This window comes from Apus apus, chromosome 2, assembly GCF_020740795.1.
Source record: "Apus apus isolate bApuApu2 chromosome 2, bApuApu2.pri.cur, whole genome shotgun sequence".
Classification (NCBI taxonomy): domain Eukaryota; kingdom Metazoa; phylum Chordata; class Aves; order Apodiformes; family Apodidae; genus Apus; species Apus apus.
Genome location: NC_067283.1, coordinates 122,579,484 through 122,597,976, shown reverse-complemented (window position 1 = coordinate 122,597,976; position 18,493 = coordinate 122,579,484). Strand labels below are relative to the sequence as shown.

The 18,493-nt window shown below is 39.6% G+C and overlaps 1 protein-coding gene across 1 annotated transcript in view; it reads left to right on the top strand.

Annotated features, from left to right (window-relative positions):
- Positions 1 to 18,493, top strand: part of SLCO5A1 (solute carrier organic anion transporter family member 5A1) — a 73,593-nt gene that overhangs the window by 28,948 nt on the left and 26,152 nt on the right. Inside the window, exons 3-5 of the mRNA XM_051609347.1 lie at positions 231 to 363; positions 6,572 to 6,795; positions 13,007 to 13,171. Of these exons, the coding sequence (XP_051465307.1) occupies positions 231 to 363; positions 6,572 to 6,795; positions 13,007 to 13,171 (522 nt within the window). The remainder of the gene's footprint in view (positions 1 to 230; positions 364 to 6,571; positions 6,796 to 13,006; positions 13,172 to 18,493) is intronic.

Genomic DNA, 18,493 nt, shown 5'->3' with positions numbered 1-18,493 from the left:
CCAAATAATATATACTTCTATGCATAATTTGACTGAAGGTATACAGAAAGCATTAATTTTCTTACCAATATGTTACCTAAGCAGAAGCTACTGCCTTTGAAGGTTGCAAAAAAGGGCTCTGGAGGCTTTAGGGTAGAAAACTCTCTGCTTTAAGAAGGATCTCTTACTTTTGGGTTTTATTTATAAATTTCGTTTTATTGATGTATTACTCTGACCTTTTATTTTCTCAGCCATCATGTATGTAATGGGAGCACTTGGTCCTGCAGCTGGATACTTGCTAGGAGGACTTCTTATTGGTTTCTATGTTGATCCTAGGACAACTGTTTATATTGACCAGAGTGATCCCCGATTCATTGGAAACTGGTAAGGAACAAACATTTTTCAAAACTATTTTCTTAAGTTGCTGATAGGGAATTAAGACAGGTTGGGAACTCATATCCCATGAGAGTTTGTTTAAGGTTGTAGAAGGAGGCCAAGGAAGAGGAGATTTCTGTTGATCACTACACACTATGCTGTGACAGAGAGGGAACCACAGCAGCACATGGGCACATTGCATGGAAAACCTGCTTTTGGGCTGCTGCAAGACTGTGTCTGACTCCTGACAGTGACAGTACTCAGGACAGGGATGGCAGGACAGAATATCTGTGTTGCAGGAGGCCATTGAGGATCACTGCTGCCTAGGGCCAAGCCCTTCCTGCTGGAAGGTGGTAGCAGGGTGGCAGCACCCTTCTTTGGTTTGAAGGCAACACGGAACGCTGAACTCTGCTGCCCAGATGAGAAAATGGGAGATTTTGTTTACTCTGGTCTAAGAGAAGGACATAGAATGGGGTCAGAACATGGCCTTTCCGGTCTTGTTTCTCAGGGTCATGGCTCGTGTTTAGGCAGCAGATGATGTAAATCGTCATGTTATTGTCTAGTAAATGGTGGGCTTCCAGCAGTGCTGAGATGTAACAGCCATAATCATTAGCTGATGTCTTTGGGCAATCTTTGATATGTGACCTCCTTGGAAATGCTTTTTGAGGAAGCAGGTCTTGAGGAGGTTGTAATTGGCTTTTCTCAGCTAATTCATAAATCTGCCTTGAAATTTTCGTGGAAGCCCAGAAGAGACTTATGTCCATTATCCCAGGAGGAGACCTCTACTTTCTAGGTGTAGGGTGCAGTGCCAGTCCTTGTGCACTGGAGTAGTGTTTGTCACTGCGCCATTGCAGCCACACTCTATCCATTTCTGTTTGTCCTGCAGTGATCTCTCCTGACAGTTTGATGTGAAAAATTCTCTCTTTGGGGTGTTCTTAAGCCTTTGAAGATTTATCACTGCTTTATTTGTCTTACTTACTCCAAGAGCAGTTCTGCACAGGACTTTCCAGCTGAATTTTCAGTGAGAGAAAGGCAAATGCAAGTGTTCAGTTAACCTGTGACCTTGGGATTAATGACTTTGTGCTCTCATGTATATACTGACTTACCTCACAGAAAAGATTTGTCCTGTGAGTGTGCTGCAGTGTTAAGAATGTGCTTTGACTGTTCTTGAATAACAGATTAGAATTCAGAACAAAATATTATATATTCTTTTTAAAACTCTTTCATTTCATGTGTCTTTAAGGACATGTCAGAACTGGTAGTCAGCATCTGCTAAGTACTTTGCAACAGGAGTAGTGAACTGACCCATAAATATATTTATATAATTAAAACTAGTAGGATCTCAGCAGAGGATCTGTATTCTATCCAGCATAGAAAAGTAGAAGTCATTCCGTTTCCTTTTCCCATCATGTTGATTAAATCTGTAGTGACTGGCTTTCCCTCAAGGGTGTTCCAGGTGTCCTTGTATTACTTCTTCATTTTTGGTGCTCTCAATTTTTTATTCAAAAGTTTCCAAAAAGTATCCCCTGCTATCAGTTCTCTAATAATTTGTTTCACAAACTGATGGCCTCTCATGAAAGTTTGGTGGTGTTCATAGCATCTACACCTCATTCACTTTTCTCTTTCTGAATCTTTGTCTACCCATTAAAATGGAGACTGTTTTGGTGTCAGGGTTGGTCCTTTGTCCCCTGCTGCTCACTAACTGCCTATTTGCAGAGTTCTGGAAGTGCAGACTTCATTCTACTGAAATCTGTTTTCTGGGACTGTGACATTTTCTCCTTGGAGGGAAGTGTCACATAGCCAAGCTTCTTTTTATTTGTGTAATCTAACAATTTGAAATATAAGAGTAGTCTAGCACTTACTTCAGCTGACACACTTTTTAAAAGTAGGGTGCAGCTGAGATAAGTTAATGAGCAGTCATATTTGAGATTTCTCAGCCTTGTCTCCTTTGAAGTGAATTAGTGTCTTTGATTCTCATCTTTCCTTTATTGCAGCTGTAAGGTTTCTAACATGACTTATTGCAGGGACCCAGTGAAAAAATTCCATTATTAAAGTAGGTATTGATTACAGACAAAATAGTAAACACAGCAACTATGATTTGTGGCAACAAAAATTACAGTAAAGCCTACTTTTTACTGAAGGTGTTATTTTCTAAGAGGGATATTGCATATATGCAGGACAGGTAACTTGGTTTATCTCTTGTGAAACCTGATAAACAAAATAAGTGATTATTTTTCAGGGTTATTTCTGGTCTGATTCTTCCTTGAGTTTCACAGAACTTAGATTTGTGCTCCTGGATTTTGCACACCTGGGCTTTCTATAGGTGCTCTGGGCTAAATTATAGGCCAGCTGTCTATGCCAGCCCATCAGATGTTTAAACCCGCTTTTTATTCTGATGTGGTAACTGTAGGGATATATTTTAGAAATTATCCGTCATGCTGATGTCTTTGAGAACTGTTAATGTGTTATACTGGGATCTCATTAGTTGTAGGGTAGCCCCTGGCGGTCTGTCAGGTGCTTTGAATCAAATTTCCTTTTGCTGAAATATTTCTGAGTGTTTGGCCTAGCCCTGAATCTTTTTAATACTTGGATCTTTGAGTGTAGCCTTTCATCGGCATTCCACACAAGAAGTTTAAAGGAATTCCTCCAGCAATGTCTGGTCCTTTCTTTTGCTTTAATTGCTTTCATTTGGGGTCCTAGGGCTTGTGCAGATGTCTTTGAGGTATTCTCATACATATTTTCTTTGACTTTAGAAGACAGAAAAATCAAGGACTTTTTAATTAATACAGATCCTGTTCTGACCTCTCATTTCCTGTTGTAGGTTTCCGTATTTTTTTTTCATACTGTCTTTTGTCTGTTTTCCAATTACTTGATATTTCTCCAGGAAGATGTGAAGTGTAAACAGTGCAGATAATTGCATCCAGTGCTACACTGGTGACATCTCCAGCACTCAGTATACGACCATAATGGTCCCTTTGGATTTGAATTTCATCTCATGCTACATCACAGACCCCTGTCTCCTTTGCTGTTTCCTGCTGAGGGGGTGGTTTCAGTTTTCTGTGTATTATTGCCACCGTCTGTTTCTTCAATCACTGTCTTTGCAGCTTCTGCCTTTGAGATCCTCAAAGGGAGGCTACTACGTTTTTACAAAGTCTTCGGATTTATTCCCTATCTGATAGTGCTGACTAATCCTGCTAAAATTCTGCTTTCTAATCCATGTATGTTATCAGCTAAAATGAATGGAGGATTTTCTGTTTACATAATGTCCAAACTAGTAAAAACTTGGGTTCACTGAGATTTGCCTCACAAAAGCTTCCGGTGCAATCTTTGTAACAGAAATGGTGTTACACGTGGCTGTTTGGTGCATAACCATTTACCATAGAAAACATTACATGTGCATATGAATTTACCTTAATTTAAACATACAGTTTGCAATATCTCCACATTACAAATACGAGGTCAAATTTTTTTGTTTCTTGCACAAGCAAACCTGTCTGCTCAATACAAGCAAATATATAATTAGTAGCTTCCTGTTGTAGCTTTCTTTTTTTTTAAGTGTAAAGGATGTACAAAAAAAAAAAAAAGATCTTGTATTGGGTTTGTGTGGGAAGGTTTTGGTAGCAGTGGGGCTACAGTGGTGACTTCTGTGAGGAACTGCTAGAAGCTTCCACTGTGTTTGATGGAGCCAATGCCAGCCAGCTCCAAGGTGGACCCACTGCTGGCCAAGGCCAAACCCATTAGCAGTGGTGGTAGCACCTTTGTGCTAACGTATTTAAGAAGGGGAAAAAGCTGTGCAACTGCAGGCAAAGAGAGGAGTGAGAATTTGTGACAGCAACACCACAGTCAGTGAGGAAGGAGGGGGAGGAGGTGCTCCTAGTGCTGGAGCAGAGATTTCCCTGCAGCCCAGGGTGAAGACCATGGTGAAGCAGGCTGTCCCCCTGCAGCCCATGGAGGTCCATGGTAACCACAGTCAAACCACAGTTCTGTAAACTGATTTGAAAGCAAAGAGCTTCAGTCTTTCATTGACATGGTATGATACTGCAGTAATGTCATTGATGTCACTGAAACTTCCAAACACTAGTGTAGATTAGTGTGGTGGGTTGACTGTGGCTGGTTGCTGCATGCCCACCAACCTGCTTTCTCACTCTCCCTCCTGAGCAGGACAGGGGAGGAAAATATGATGAAAGGGTTGTGGAAGGACATGAAAACACTCACTGCTTGCTCTCATGGGCAAAACAGACTTGACTTAGGGAAGTTAATTTAAGTAATTAACTTATTACCAATACATTACAAAATTACAAATGCTTTCCACCTATCCCTTCCTTCTTCCAAGTCTCAGCTTCACTCCTGACTCTTCTACCTCCCCCGCCCTGAGCGGTGCTGGGGGACAGGGAGTGCGGGTTTTGGTCAGTTGATAACACTTTGTCTCTGCTGCTCCTTCATCCTCAGGGGGAGGACTCCTCACACTGTTCCCCTGCATCAGCACGAGGTCCCTCCTGTGGAAGGCAGTCTTTCATTAACTGCTCCAGCATGGGTCCTTTCCACGGGGTGCAGGCTTTCTGGTACGAACTGCTCCAGTGTGGGTCCTCCACATGTCACAGGTCCTGCCAGAAAACCGGGTCTGTGTGGGCTTCTCTCCACAGGCCATAGTTCCTGCCAGGAGCCTGCTCCAGCGCACACTCTCCAGGGTGGATATCTGCTCCACCGTGGTCCTCCTCCAGGGGCTGCAGGGGAATGACCTACAGTACCATGGCCTAATCCTGGGCATGCCTGGGGACTTTCTGCTCCAGCACCTGAAGCACCTCCTCCCCCTCCTGCTCTCACCTTGGTCTCTGCAGGGCTCTTTCTCTCATATTTTCTCACTCTCCTCACACAGCTGCTGTGCAGTGTTTTTTACTCTTAAACAAGTTACCACAGAGGTGCCACCGGCATCGCTGATGGGCTCAGCTGTGAGCAGTGGTGGATCTCCTATGGAGCTGTCTGGAGCTGGCTCTGTCTGAAATGAAGGCAGCTCGTGGTGTCTTCTCACAGATGCACCACTGCAGCCCCCACCTTTGTTCCAAAATCTTGCCATGTAAACTCAGTACAATTAGATTATTATATAGTAAGAATTGCATTTTCAGTACCTGGGAAGAACTCTGTGGGTGAATTCTGAGGTTGGCCTTCTTTACTGAAACATCTATATGAGTTTATCCATGTTTCCCTGTAGTCTTTCCTTGCAAGATGAGCTTAGAGGAGAAATTATGTTATTTGATACTCTGCAAACAGCCTCCTGACTGAAAAAGGTTAACTCTAGAGTACTTTCTAGTTAGGCTCTTTTGCCTATCTGTGTTTTTGTGGTAAAGTTCATTAAACTTCTTGGCCTTAGAGAGGATAACTGTATGCCTGCAGCCTAAAGGACACTTTTCTGACATTCCAATACATTGCCCCCTCTTGGGGATATTTCCTGAGTCATTCCATGCGAGCCAAGGGATCATGGCAAGGTTGTCTATATCCTGTTCTTATAAGAGGGAAAGAAGAAGAAATTCTTTGTGGAGGCATATTTCAGGTTTTGTTCTCAGTACAGAGTTGCAGAGTTTTAGGTATAAATTCTGGTGTGAACTGCAACACACCAGTGGTTTACAGTCAGGCTTTGGGAGTTTTGATTGGGAAGGGAGAGGATTGGACAGTCAGGACAGTGAGAGTAGGCACAGGAAAGAAGAACAGGTTTAGCCCTGATATATCCACCTGGACATTTTGGGTAACTTTTTTCATGCTCTCCAGAGGAATACTGTATTACCTTACTGGGAATTATCCAAGAAATGCAAAGTAAAAGTGAGTATCTGTGTCATAGAATCATGGAATCATCAAGGTTGGAAAAGACCTTCAAGATCATCAAGTCCAACCTTCTGCCCTACTTTTCAACACTCAGTACTGAGTAATTACCAAAAGTGAAAATTTACCGGAACTCAAAGCTGACACCATTTAATAATATTTTGTGGGTTCTGCATAAAATACCTTTGTCAGTAGACAAACCAACAGAAACATCTTCTAATGAAAGGTTTATTAATTAAAAGTGAAGGCTCTCCCCCACATCAGTCCTTTACTCTTAATGTCAGTGTTCCATGTTTTGCAAATATGTCTTTCCAGCCAGTACAGCCTGTAATAACAACTTAATTTTTTTTTAATTTTATGTAATGTGTTGGCTTTAATTTCTTCTCTTGTGTCCTGGTGTTAGGTGGAGTGGATTTCTCCTTTGTGCCATTGCAATGCTCCTTGTGATATTTCCCATGTTTACGTTTCCAAAAAAGCTCCCTCCTCGACATAAAAAGAAGAAAAAGAAAAAGAAGATGAACTCTGATGTTTCAAGTGATGATGAAGTCATGAAAGAGAAAACAAATAGCAAAATGCAAGCAGACAGTGCAGTTCCTGCCTCTATGGGATTTGGAAAGAATGTTAAAGGTGAAGTTTGTTTTTAATTTTTAAATGCTTTACATTTTGTATACAGGGTCATCTAGGATTATATGGGTGTAATAGGACCTCTTTTACCAGACTTATTTGTGCACTTTACAGTTTGTAACTGTCATACTTACTTTAAGCTACCCTTCACAGAATAAAGTGCTCTTGTAACATACAAGTGAAACAAGTGAAAAAAATTCAGTGAAAAAGAGTTCAATTACATTCATGCATTTGATTAATTTTATTGAGAAAGATAATTTGTTTCATATGCCTTTCCTAACTGTTTCTGTACCACAAGCTATTTATTTTCAGAAGGTTAGGACAAATGAAATCTGTGCTGATTTTAAAGCAAGAAGAGATCAAAATATTGACAAGTAATAGAGATTTTTATTTTATTCAAGAAGCAAACCATTAGTGTGAAAGCTAGCAGTAAGTAGTAATCATTTCTGAAATGCCATGGGAAGAAGGGTAGTGTTGTTAAAAATTATTTTATATGAAGCATATACATTTAGAGTTAACAATGTAGGCTTACTATTGTCCTAATACTGAGTAGTACAGGACAAGAATTAATGTGCCTTAATGTTGTTGTGCTGTCAGTGCTGTTGTGTCCTCCTTGGATTCTGTGATACAAATGCTGATTGTGCCATTTTGCGATAGCCCAATGAGATTACAAAACATCATCTTAACCAAGGCACAGATTAAGCAAGGTAAAGCTGCAATATCAGATCTTTCTGAACCATGTTCTCCCTTTGTTTGCAAAGTAGCTAAAAAACTGGTGAAGAAGCAAGAAGAGCATGCTGTCTGCTTCTTTTTTGGAGACTCTGTTCCCCATGTTTGTGAGTCCAGTTACAAAATACTTTCTCCTAAATCCATAAAGTGAGTTGTGGGGTTTTTTTTGGCCTTCAAACCTGCTGGTTTTCTCATTATCCTGGGGAGGTGGAAAAGGGGATTTCAGACTTCGCTGGGCTCCTTCCTAATCATCACAGGCAAGGTCACAGCAGAAGGACTGCTACATCCTGTAGGTGTGCCTGGAAAAGATACAGGGATTTAGACAAACGCTGCTTCGGGATGAGTATGCTGATGTTGGTTCTCTGTGTACATAATTTCACCTTCCAGGTCATGTTGTGTCACTACAGGCACAGCACATACACAGAAAACAAGTATACTCTATGAGAATGTTTCCCCTATGCGTTTTTTCACAGAAATGAGAACTGTTTATCTCATTTTGGCATGTATTATTTTAATATGTATCTGCCTAAATGTGTAATATACCATCTACAAAATCCTATATTAAGATATTGGTGAGGCCACCAAATTAGAGCTTCTTATATACAACAGCTTTTCATTTTCTTTAGAGGAGAAACTTCACTGCGTGGAACAGTGCAGAGCAGCATTGTATTTCACGTGTCAGAAGCATACCAAGCAAGCTGAGGTAACACAGAGAAAAGTATTTTGCTATAAGCTGATAACAGCTTTCCCATTAGGTGTCGTTTACTCTAGCACAGAGGGCCTGCAGCAGGAATGCACTCTCATTTAATTATTTTTCAAGTTTAAGTGGGCTTTATGGAATGAGATCATGCCTCAAGCTTCTCAGTTGAGGCAATTTCATTTATAATGGGAAGGAAAAAAAGGATTGCGTGTGTCTAAGTCATTTAGCATTGCTTCTTCTGAGATGCAATATGCATTTTATACTTCTCATTGAATATCAGGGCTTCATCTTTTTATAGCTTAATGGGCAGAAATCCCACTTAGGCAGTAGCCAGAAAACTGATGATTGAGTAGGTCACATCTTCTGTTCTGTACTAATAAGTATCAGTGATGTTGTAGTCTGCTGTGACAGAGGTCAGTGCCATTAAATCTGTAAAATATGTGCAACTTTGGTGAGGAAAGTCTCAGGAAAGAAACTGTTAACATCTTTTGGTTTGGTGTTTTCTTACCTGGGAAGCCTGACAGTTATTCTTGTCTTGCTGTGTGTAACTTTTGCTAATTTCACATAAGTTAGTTCTCTACTTGAATGAAAAATAATTGAAAAAGCATGAGGGGAGAGAGCCGGGGTTGCTGCTAATATAGGTCAAAGGTATAAACCAAAACTGGCTCCAGCTGCAAACCTCCAACTTCAGTGAGCTGAGTTTTATTTTGGCCCATGGTAGAGCTGGGATCAGATAAAAATACAGCAGTATCTTTGCTTTTTTTCTTGTTTTGAGATGCAAGGGCTTGGAATTCAGTCTTTTCCTCTTTATGTTGCAAGTAAGCAAAGTGAAAGGGAGATGGTTTCTGATGCAGGTATCAAAAGTATTAAATAAAACATTGAATAGGTCACTGAAATAAGAAAATTGTATGTAATTTATTGGGAGAAGTAGAGGTAGTGCAGATAACATGAACTAGAGGAGATTTATGATGAGGAAGCCACAGTTCAATCCCATACATGCATATGAATCATTAACCTGAGCAGACAAAAACCACTGTTTTCATTATGACATGCATACCCTTAGGGTTTTGTGCCATGGAAATTGTAATGATGAAACTTACTGTGCAATTGGATGAAGGACCAGTGTAAAGAAAACTCATGTGTATATTACCTAAATTTTAGTGATCTAATCTGCCCTCACCCTTTCTTAGGCCATCTTGAAGAGCTTGAAGTAGAAAAGCTTGGCATGGCCCTATGCAGTGATGGGCAGTGTTAGCTGGAGCCCTGAGGAGCTGCTCTAGATCAAGTTAACAAGAGTAACAATCAGATCAAGCTTGCTCCTAGCCTCCCTGCTCTTTATGGGATATTAGGGGCTGTCTGGCCACCACCCAGGTGCTTAAGGCATGTATTGAAAATGCTTGAGGAATTGAGTTGAACGAGATTGTTTGAATGGTATTATTCTGGAATTTAGTGATTAGCTCTATGCAGAATACATTTGAAGTAGTTGTGAGTGACTAAAAATGTTCATTTCTATTCTGAGGAATTAGGTTATTTAAAAAAAAAAAAAAAGAAAAAAAAAAGAGGATGCTAAAAGATTTTAATTACTACATAGAAGAGTAAACATGTTTGCAGCCGTACTGAAAGATTGATTCAGTTTCAGAAATGTAATCAATAGAGAATTATTTGTTCAAATAACAGAATGGGGGAAACTGCAGCTTCTCATAGGCTTGTTTCTGATGCACATTTGCAAAAGCAAGAGATGTTTTTGGAAGACCTGTTAAAAATCAGAACCTGACAGGTTTAATAATGGCCTTGAAATCAAAGCCTAGGCCTGTGGCTAGTCACACAAAATAATGGGACGTGGAAGTGTTTTAAATGACTGATTGATTATGGAGTGCAAAGGATCCTTAAGCTTTTTTTGTGTTCTTACATTTCGCTAGAATTAGTGTGATTGAAAGATATTAGTTGCTTCTAGTGTCTTCCTACTACATGTTTTTAAATTCAGCAGTGTAAGACAGGATTTGACTATAATCATAGGAGGAAATCAGGGAAAAACCAGTTCTGAATATGTATTTTAATTGCAAATTTCTTACTATATAGCAGCTTTTCCTTGTATGCCAGACACTTGCTTTTTATAAGTCATAAAGAGCTTCAACCCTCAACTGCTCCAGGTGGCATGTATTAGTGCAGCATGAAGGAATAATCTGTTCTATTTCATGACAAAAATTACAGTAATCAGCAGAGCTGTTCCTAGAAGAATCTTTCACATGTGTATAAGAGAACTTATCCTTATTTCAAGACATGGAGTTTTATATATTTAGCCATAGGAATCCAATTTGAAAATACTAATTATTTTGAAATTAATAATCATCTTTAGACTGAGAGCTCAAATGAGATATAAGTAGGAGTCAACAGAAAGTACAGCTCTCCATCCAAACACAATAACAAAATAGTTGTTAGCTCTGAAGTTCTTTACCTAATTAATTCTTCAGTATCTTTAAATAAAAAATTCAAAACCAGACATTTTCCTGAAGCTGAGTTTTACCAAGAAGATCTAAACTTTACCAGCTGTTATGATATTTGGACCAGGCTCTTTAAAATAACAGATTACCAAATAGCTTGAACTCAGCCCTTAGCCAAAGACTTTGAATCCATTTCTGCAAAGAGTACTTATGCTGTTTCTCTTTGTGGTGTCCGGTCTTCACAAAGTTACTGTCTTATGACAGTTTACAGCACAGGTGAGCATCTGCCACCAAAGAGCTGTTTCCTGTAGGACTGACCCTGGTATTTTTCCTCTTTCTGTTTCCTGACTTCTTTCTCACAGTGGCAGCAGCATCCTCATAACCACTTGCTCTGGTTACAGGGGGAGAAGCACTCAGTCCTGCACTTTGTCTCCAAGGAAATCCTGCCCTGCTGCAGTCCTGTGGTGGCTGGTTTCTTAAACCGCATTGTCTGTCTTCATGAGAGGCTTTGCAAAAGCTGGTTTAGAGCATCTTGGCTCTGGCCATTTGGTTTCTTTTTGCATCTAAGCCCCCAAGCTAACTCAACCCAACCCAAAAATAGACACAAAGCCAAAGCTGAGGAGGTTTGAGGGCTGACATCTGATGGTATTGCAGATCTTTCATCTTTTTCTCTCTTTATTTCATTTGGACCAAGAAAAATTTTCATCAACTTGATTTTGAACATGCACCATATTTGCCAATAAATACTGATAGAATTTTGTCTTTGTACTTGCTACTATAATGAAGTTTCGTTGCAGTTCCCATATATTCATGTTGATACTGTATGGTCTCATACTCCTATATCGTGTTTATTTCTGTTTCTCTGTTGCAAACTGTCACATTTTGAAAAAGCTGTAGGTGGTAAAAAACACTTAAGTTTCAAATGTGTGCTTCTTAATATGATTTTTTCATTACTTATTTCCACTTATTTTTGCATTTAACATTTAATATGTTTCTTCATAGAGGCAGCACAAGAGCATTTGACTGCATTAAATTTATAAACTCTGTACTCATAACAAATTCAGTACAAATTTTGACGACTGGCATAAGCTAAGACTGGATGCAGTCTGACAACTTATGTGGTAATTTGCAGCCTGACAAGTTTAGACATGACGAGAGTCTAAATTCTGTTTACACAAATATAACTACACAGATAACCTACTGGAGTCGATGGAGAAAGTAAGACAGATTTTTTACTTGACAACTTGTAACATCAATAAAATTCTCACTCAGTTGTTCTTACTCAACATGTAGTATTTCTAAATGAACGCTCTGGTTGTTGAATTCAGTGAGCTTCAAGCAGTGTTCAATATCTGTACCAAGTGAAAAGCAAATGAAAAAACCCAAACCATACCAGGTTATAATACTTAAACAGAAAATCTGATCTTGGTAGAAACCCCAGGGAAAAAAAATATGTTTAAATTGATGGCATCTGATCTGAAAAATGTTAGTCTTGAGTAGAGTGGTCATTACCTTGTGAAGATAATTTAACATCACTACAGGACTGAATTAAAAGTATTTAAGTGTTTCTTTTTACTACAGTGCTGATGGGATTTTGGTACTTGATTTAAGGATAATTGCAACATTTATGAATACTTCTTCAATTTAAGTTAATGATGTGCTCTCACTTTTGATTGATTTATCCCTTTTGAGAATACTAAATGAGTTGTATGTAAGGTATGTTGAGATTCATTGATATTGTTGATACGATTTTTTCAATATATTTTGTTTTCATCTATTGTAAATACTTTTAAATCTTGTAGAAAAATGTTTAATTAAAAATTTTTGTTTCCCTTTTCAAATTCTAGTATTATTATCCCAACTTCCCAGGAGTGGTCCTTGAAGTAGAAAGTTACAGGGGAAGTATGTGACCTGTTTTCCTCCTGTGGAGTACAAAACTCAGGACTGTCAGTTTGGCAGTGTGATATGTGTTATCTCGCAGGAGTTGTCAAAATAAGACATGAGATTAATTCCAAAAGCACTACACTATATTTCTATTTTTCTTTCCTTTAAAACGTTGCTATGTCGACACTATTTCTTCAGATGGTTTTGTTAAAACAGACCTCCGGTATGTGTGTGAAAAGTGGGACTGCAGCCTGGGGGCGATGCAGTGAAATAGGTAAGAGCAGATAGCAGAGGTTGCAGTCCCAAATATGTACTGTCCCTTCCGCCTAGCAAATGTATCCAGATGCTAGCAAGCCATTATTGCCAGTCCATCTCAAAGAAAATCAGTTGGTTTTGTTTCAGTTTGATTTTGTTTCTCATTATTTATAACATTTCGCTTGTCACTTTTGTTATTTTATAGAGCTTCCAAGAGCAGCTGTCAGGATCTTAAGCAACATGACATTCCTTTTTGTGAGTTTGTCATACACAGCTGAGAGTGCCATTGTCACAGCTTTTATTACCTTCATTCCCAAGTTCATCGAGTCACAGTTTGGCATCCCAGCTTCCAATGCCAGCATCTACACTGGTAAGGCATTGCCACTTAGTGTAACATTGACAGGGTTGGTGTTCTTTGAATGATGAAATGAATCAATGTAGGAATGAACCAAAAACCTGCTTGTTTGAACAAGTGTTAGGATTCAACTCTGAGTATTTGGTTAGATATTCCGGCTGTTCTTTGATGTTTACTAGAAGTGTTTAGTAAAATATGAACCCTTTTATATTGTTAAAGGGCTAGGTTTTTCTACATAAGCCCAGAGATTTTTTTATGTGTTAATGGTCTTCAGGGAGGAAAAACACAACAAAAGCAATCTAGAAAACCCACAGGCATTACTGAGGTTTGTGTGCCTTAGAAGATATTTTAAAGCTGTTCTTACTTTATGTGAATTTTACTTGGTCTTTGATCTTTAAAATATCCTTATCTTCTCTTTTCCCCAGTGAAGTGTTGTTCATCTGTCCCATCCTTCAGTTATCTCCCCGCCCCAGGCTGGTGGTTTTATCCTTATTTACTTATTGAACACATAATGATCTATTCTAATCAGGAGAGGTCCCTAAATCCTCTCCCACCTGTTATTTCAGGTCTGAGACCCCTCTTTTGCAGGTGTTGTACTTCCCCTACTGCTGGTCCAACTTCTAACAGAGCTACAAACCACAACATGTAAGCTTGAAACTGCTCTGCAGGAGGGAGAGATAGGAAATTCCCTAGGGAAAGGGACCAAAATATTTTGCAAAATTGGGTCCCATGTCATACAGATCATCTCCCTTCTCTCCTGGCTGCATCTTTTTGACTTCTCCATAGTGCTTCCCATATAGAATAGTGGATAATTGTTAGGCAGGTTAGTTATTTGTTCCTCCATACTTCCAGATACTGTGCCTGAGAAGTAGTGGTGGAATGGAGAGTGAGTTGTGGGAACAAGAGCGAAGTATGGGGCATCAATCAAGGAGAAGACAAAAAGTAGTAGAAGAAAGAGAGAAAAAGGCACAGACATCTCACATGGGAATAATTTGTTACCTGCAATGGCTGGAAGAAAAGCGAGGAGTCTTTCTAGAGTGTGGAGGGGAAAGATCAGAGAAGCACCATGTGGTGACTTCTGTTTGAGAGCTTGCTGGGGTGAGATTTTCTTCAGGGCATGAAATCCCTGTGTTCTGTATATAAGGAGGAAACATTGATTGATGGGACTGTGATTCTATCTGATGCTTAGGGTAGCTATGCATGCATAAGAGTTTTGCTGTAATGGGTTGTGATGGTGTCAACGTTTGACTCAGTTTGACAACAATGCTCTCGATCCCCTCCCCCTCCCACCCAGGTAGGGAAGGAGAGGGAAAAAAAAGAGAGAGAGACTTGGCTGGATTGAAAACTGAACCGTGCAACTTTATTTGTAATACTAATACGTGATATAAGAGTGTGTATATATATATATATATAGTGATTATACAAAGGTGTGGTAGAAACCTCTTGCCTCCCCCCACCCCCAGCAACTCCCACAGCACTTCCCTCAGATGAGACAATTCCGAGGAATCCCGAAGCTGCTCCTGGAGAAAGGCAGAGAGTTACGAGGGTCAGGAGGGCTTGAGGTCGATGGGTCGACGACGATGGGCAGATGGTGTTTTCCCAGACGCCGGCCATGAACAAAAGAGAGAGAAAAAGACAGAAGAAGGAAAGCAGACAGAGGCAAAGCGAAGCGGTGAGAGAGCAAAGCAGGAAGGAAGGAAGTTTTCTTCTGTCATCTCCGACCTTCCCCCGAGCCTACGTAGATATATGGAATGGAATATCTCTGGCCAGTTTTGCTGTTCGTCTAACCCAGCCTCCCACGGGGGGGGCCACAAATCCCCCCGTAGTGTCTGAGCCGGCAGAGGAAAGGCACGACCTTGAGAGCTCAGCAATTACAAAAACATTCCAGTGTCTTATCAACCTAGCAGAACACGCAGTTGCTAGTTGAAGAAAGCTCACTGAAATAAAAAAAATCAGCAAAAGAAAAACTGACTTTATCCTGGCTCAAACCAGGACATTCCACCCCTTATTCCATACCATACATCACGTACAGGCTCTATACCTTACCAGTTGCTAAATCAAGAGTTCTCTCCCAACGTCAAATTACCCTGATTGCTACTCCATAACTCACTTCATTCTTATGAGAAACATTCTTGCCAAACAAAATATTCAACAGTTGGTACACTGAAGGAGGAAAAGAAGACATGACCCTATCTAGGGTATGAAGATATTAACATATGTTGTTTTCTGTGTTACAAATTGATTGATGAAGACTATTATAACAAAGCAGAAGAAGAAGAAGAAATAGCTCAAGCTGGATGTACAATATGGACAAGTGAACACTGGTTCCACAATTCCAGCTCCCAAATTTAGCATTCAATTCAACATATGCTGTTAATTTTATAAATTCATTTTGTAGGAAAAATGGGAAATGGAAACTTGGAAATTCTGTATTAGGTTACTACTGACTAATCTAGTAAAAGACGTATAATTTACAAACTTCTGGTTAGCAAAAGGAGAACTTACATGTTATTTATATTACTATATCTATAGTTCATATGTACATTGCCAACTGAATACATGTGCTTGCTGCATCTCTTTATGTAACTGATAACAGTTTTTTATGGGTTATTTTTGATCTCAGTTCATGAGCAGGAATTCTTTAATTAAGTCTCAGTTTATTTCTATTTTTAAACAAACCTGGCATCAATCATCAGCAGAAATGCCATGTGCCAAACTTTGTGTCTTGCACTTGTGCAGCTTGTGCTGCACTCTTGTCTTGTTTAGAGTTTTGTTTTCCATGTGTAGAGCAGATGGCATTCAGCCTCCAGGCTTCCTCAAGTCCAAAAAAAAAAAAAGAACTTTGGCTTTTGGTTACAAAATTAAAATTTGGTTTTGATCTTAGACAAATCTAGGTTAAAATTTAAGGTGCTTTGCCAGCAGATTTACTTGTGAAAAAGAGTGTGACAAAATAATTTGTAATGGAAAGAACTGCACACTTTGTATTATAAAGCACCACTCTGGTAACTTCTGCTAAAATGATCGTAAACCCATTGGATCTACTCTCTAGTAGTTCTAGAAAAAATACATGTCTCTCATACAGAATTGGTTTGAAGATCTCCACAGTATTTCCTTTGTAGCCCACTTAGCAGTTTTTTGTTCCCAGACCATTAGGAGCTGTTAAAATCATCCTTTGCTGCTGTGGAAAGCCTCAAGTGCCGCAGCATCCTGACAACATCAAAAAGGACAAAGCTTGAAAATTGCTGACTGAAAGCTGATATTGCCTCCGAGCACTGTATTTGGCACACACACCATTCCTGTAAGCCAAACTGTTGTTATAAAATGAAGGAGAGTGCAACGCAACAGCTTAGTATCAGATCTTAAGCTTTATTCCTCTAAATGCCTTTGAAAAAGAAGAATACATGTCCTGATTAGATGTACATGCTTTGCTTTGCCCTGGAAGCTCTCCTGGAAGTTCACTGTAGTAGCTGAGTTTCTTTGACAGTACATCAGTTCTGATTTCACATCCCCTGCAGAAAGAGAGGGGCATAGAGATGAAGAGTTTGTACTTAGGGCAAAGGGACCTGTCAAGCTTTCTGACACATAGAAGGGAATGAGCACTTCTCTCTGCTGCCTTCTCTGCAAACAACCAAATCTGCTCCTGCCCTTCTAGGTTCTTCCAGAGAGAGAATTTTTTCATGCTTGTCTCCACTTTGCACGGAGGAAGTTGTCTTTATACCTCTTCTTTGTAGGCTTGCCTTTGCCTTTCCACCTTCTAGAACAAGAAGGAAGCCTTGGCAGGCAATTAGCTTGTGTTCTTCTCCTCATTGTTAGTGTTGTGATCTTCATGGTGTGGCAGAAGATGGATGAAAACAGCAGTGCAGGGTAACTCACTGATGGGAAAACCACTAACCTCATGCCTCACAAAATATTTACATACTCAGTTTTGACAAGACACAGGCACATGGATTCTCAGTGGGAGGCTTTTCCAATAACTGTGCCCTCAAGAGGACAAGAAAGAAAAGATAAATTCATATCCAGAAGGGGTAAAGAACTCAAAGCTAAGCTATAAGGTGGAAGCAAGAAGAACAAAATACTGAGATTAATTTATCATCAGTAAGCCCATACCTTGGGTAGATCTTTAGTTCCTGTAATTAATGTAGCTTCAGAATTTGTCCATGGCATTTGATTCACTTGACAGACCTGTTTTAGAAGGCATTGCAGGCTTTGGCGTGGATGTGTGCCTTTCTGACACAGATTTCATAGAGCAGGGCAGACCTGGTAGACTTGAGATGGCTGAGTTACCATTTTCACCAAGAGAGACCATTTTCAGTGTGAGTGAAAGGATTTGCATTATTTCTTTCCCTCGTTCATATTGAGTCATTGAAAATGAGAAATAGAACAGCTTGAGAGAGATAACAGCTTTGAACTTTGTGAAAATAATTTAATTCTCCTAGAAGGACTTACACATTTAAATTTTGCTCTTGGGAGAAAAACTGGTTTTGAGTCTGTGAAGGAATATTATTAAGAATCTTTTTCATGAAATGACATTTTATTTTATAATCCCATCGGTGATGGCAGTAAAATTAAAGCAGCAACTGTTTTTACCTGTTATTTTTACTTTCACAATCTCAACATTTTGATAATTATGTCCCCTTCACCTTTAGACAAATTAGCAGAGAATAAGAGTGCTTTGCACTAATGTTTGAGGTATTTGCAAGATATAGTCTTACTGCCATCTTCAAAAAGATGACCAACATCTGTAGGAATTTGGATTATAACATTTAGCTCCTTCTCCCTTGATGCAGTTGCCAAAAGTTTTTCAAATTCCGTATTTACATGGAATGCGTCTTTATTAGCAAAGAACTTATTTAAAGACCTTCTCACATGTGAGTGAGAAGCAAAAACCAAGAGAAGCGGAGAAATGCAAGACATTCACTGCCACCACCACCTCAGGTCCTGGGAATTGAGGGCAGCCTGGCAACATGTTTCTGAGCTGCCACCTTGTAACTGTAGCAGCAGAGTGGCAGAAATTTCATGTGCGTAGCTTGTGTCTTAAACTTACCCTAATACTAATTATGGTATCTTGATTTCTTTAATTGTGTTTGATCAGTTTACACTCCATATGACTGTGCTGAGGTAAACAGGGCTGCTGAGGTAGGAAAGGGCTACTCAACTTCAGTAAAGTATCTAGAAGGCAGCCACTTGCATGTGAGCCAGGCTCACATGTGCTCTCCCAGATGGGAAGGCCTGTGGGGTTCTGCCTGAGGTTAGCACTTGTGCTTCACTGGAATTAATAATGAGAGTAGGAAGAGGAAGGTTTGTGTTCAAATCTGGATTTCTTCAAATTTGCAGTAG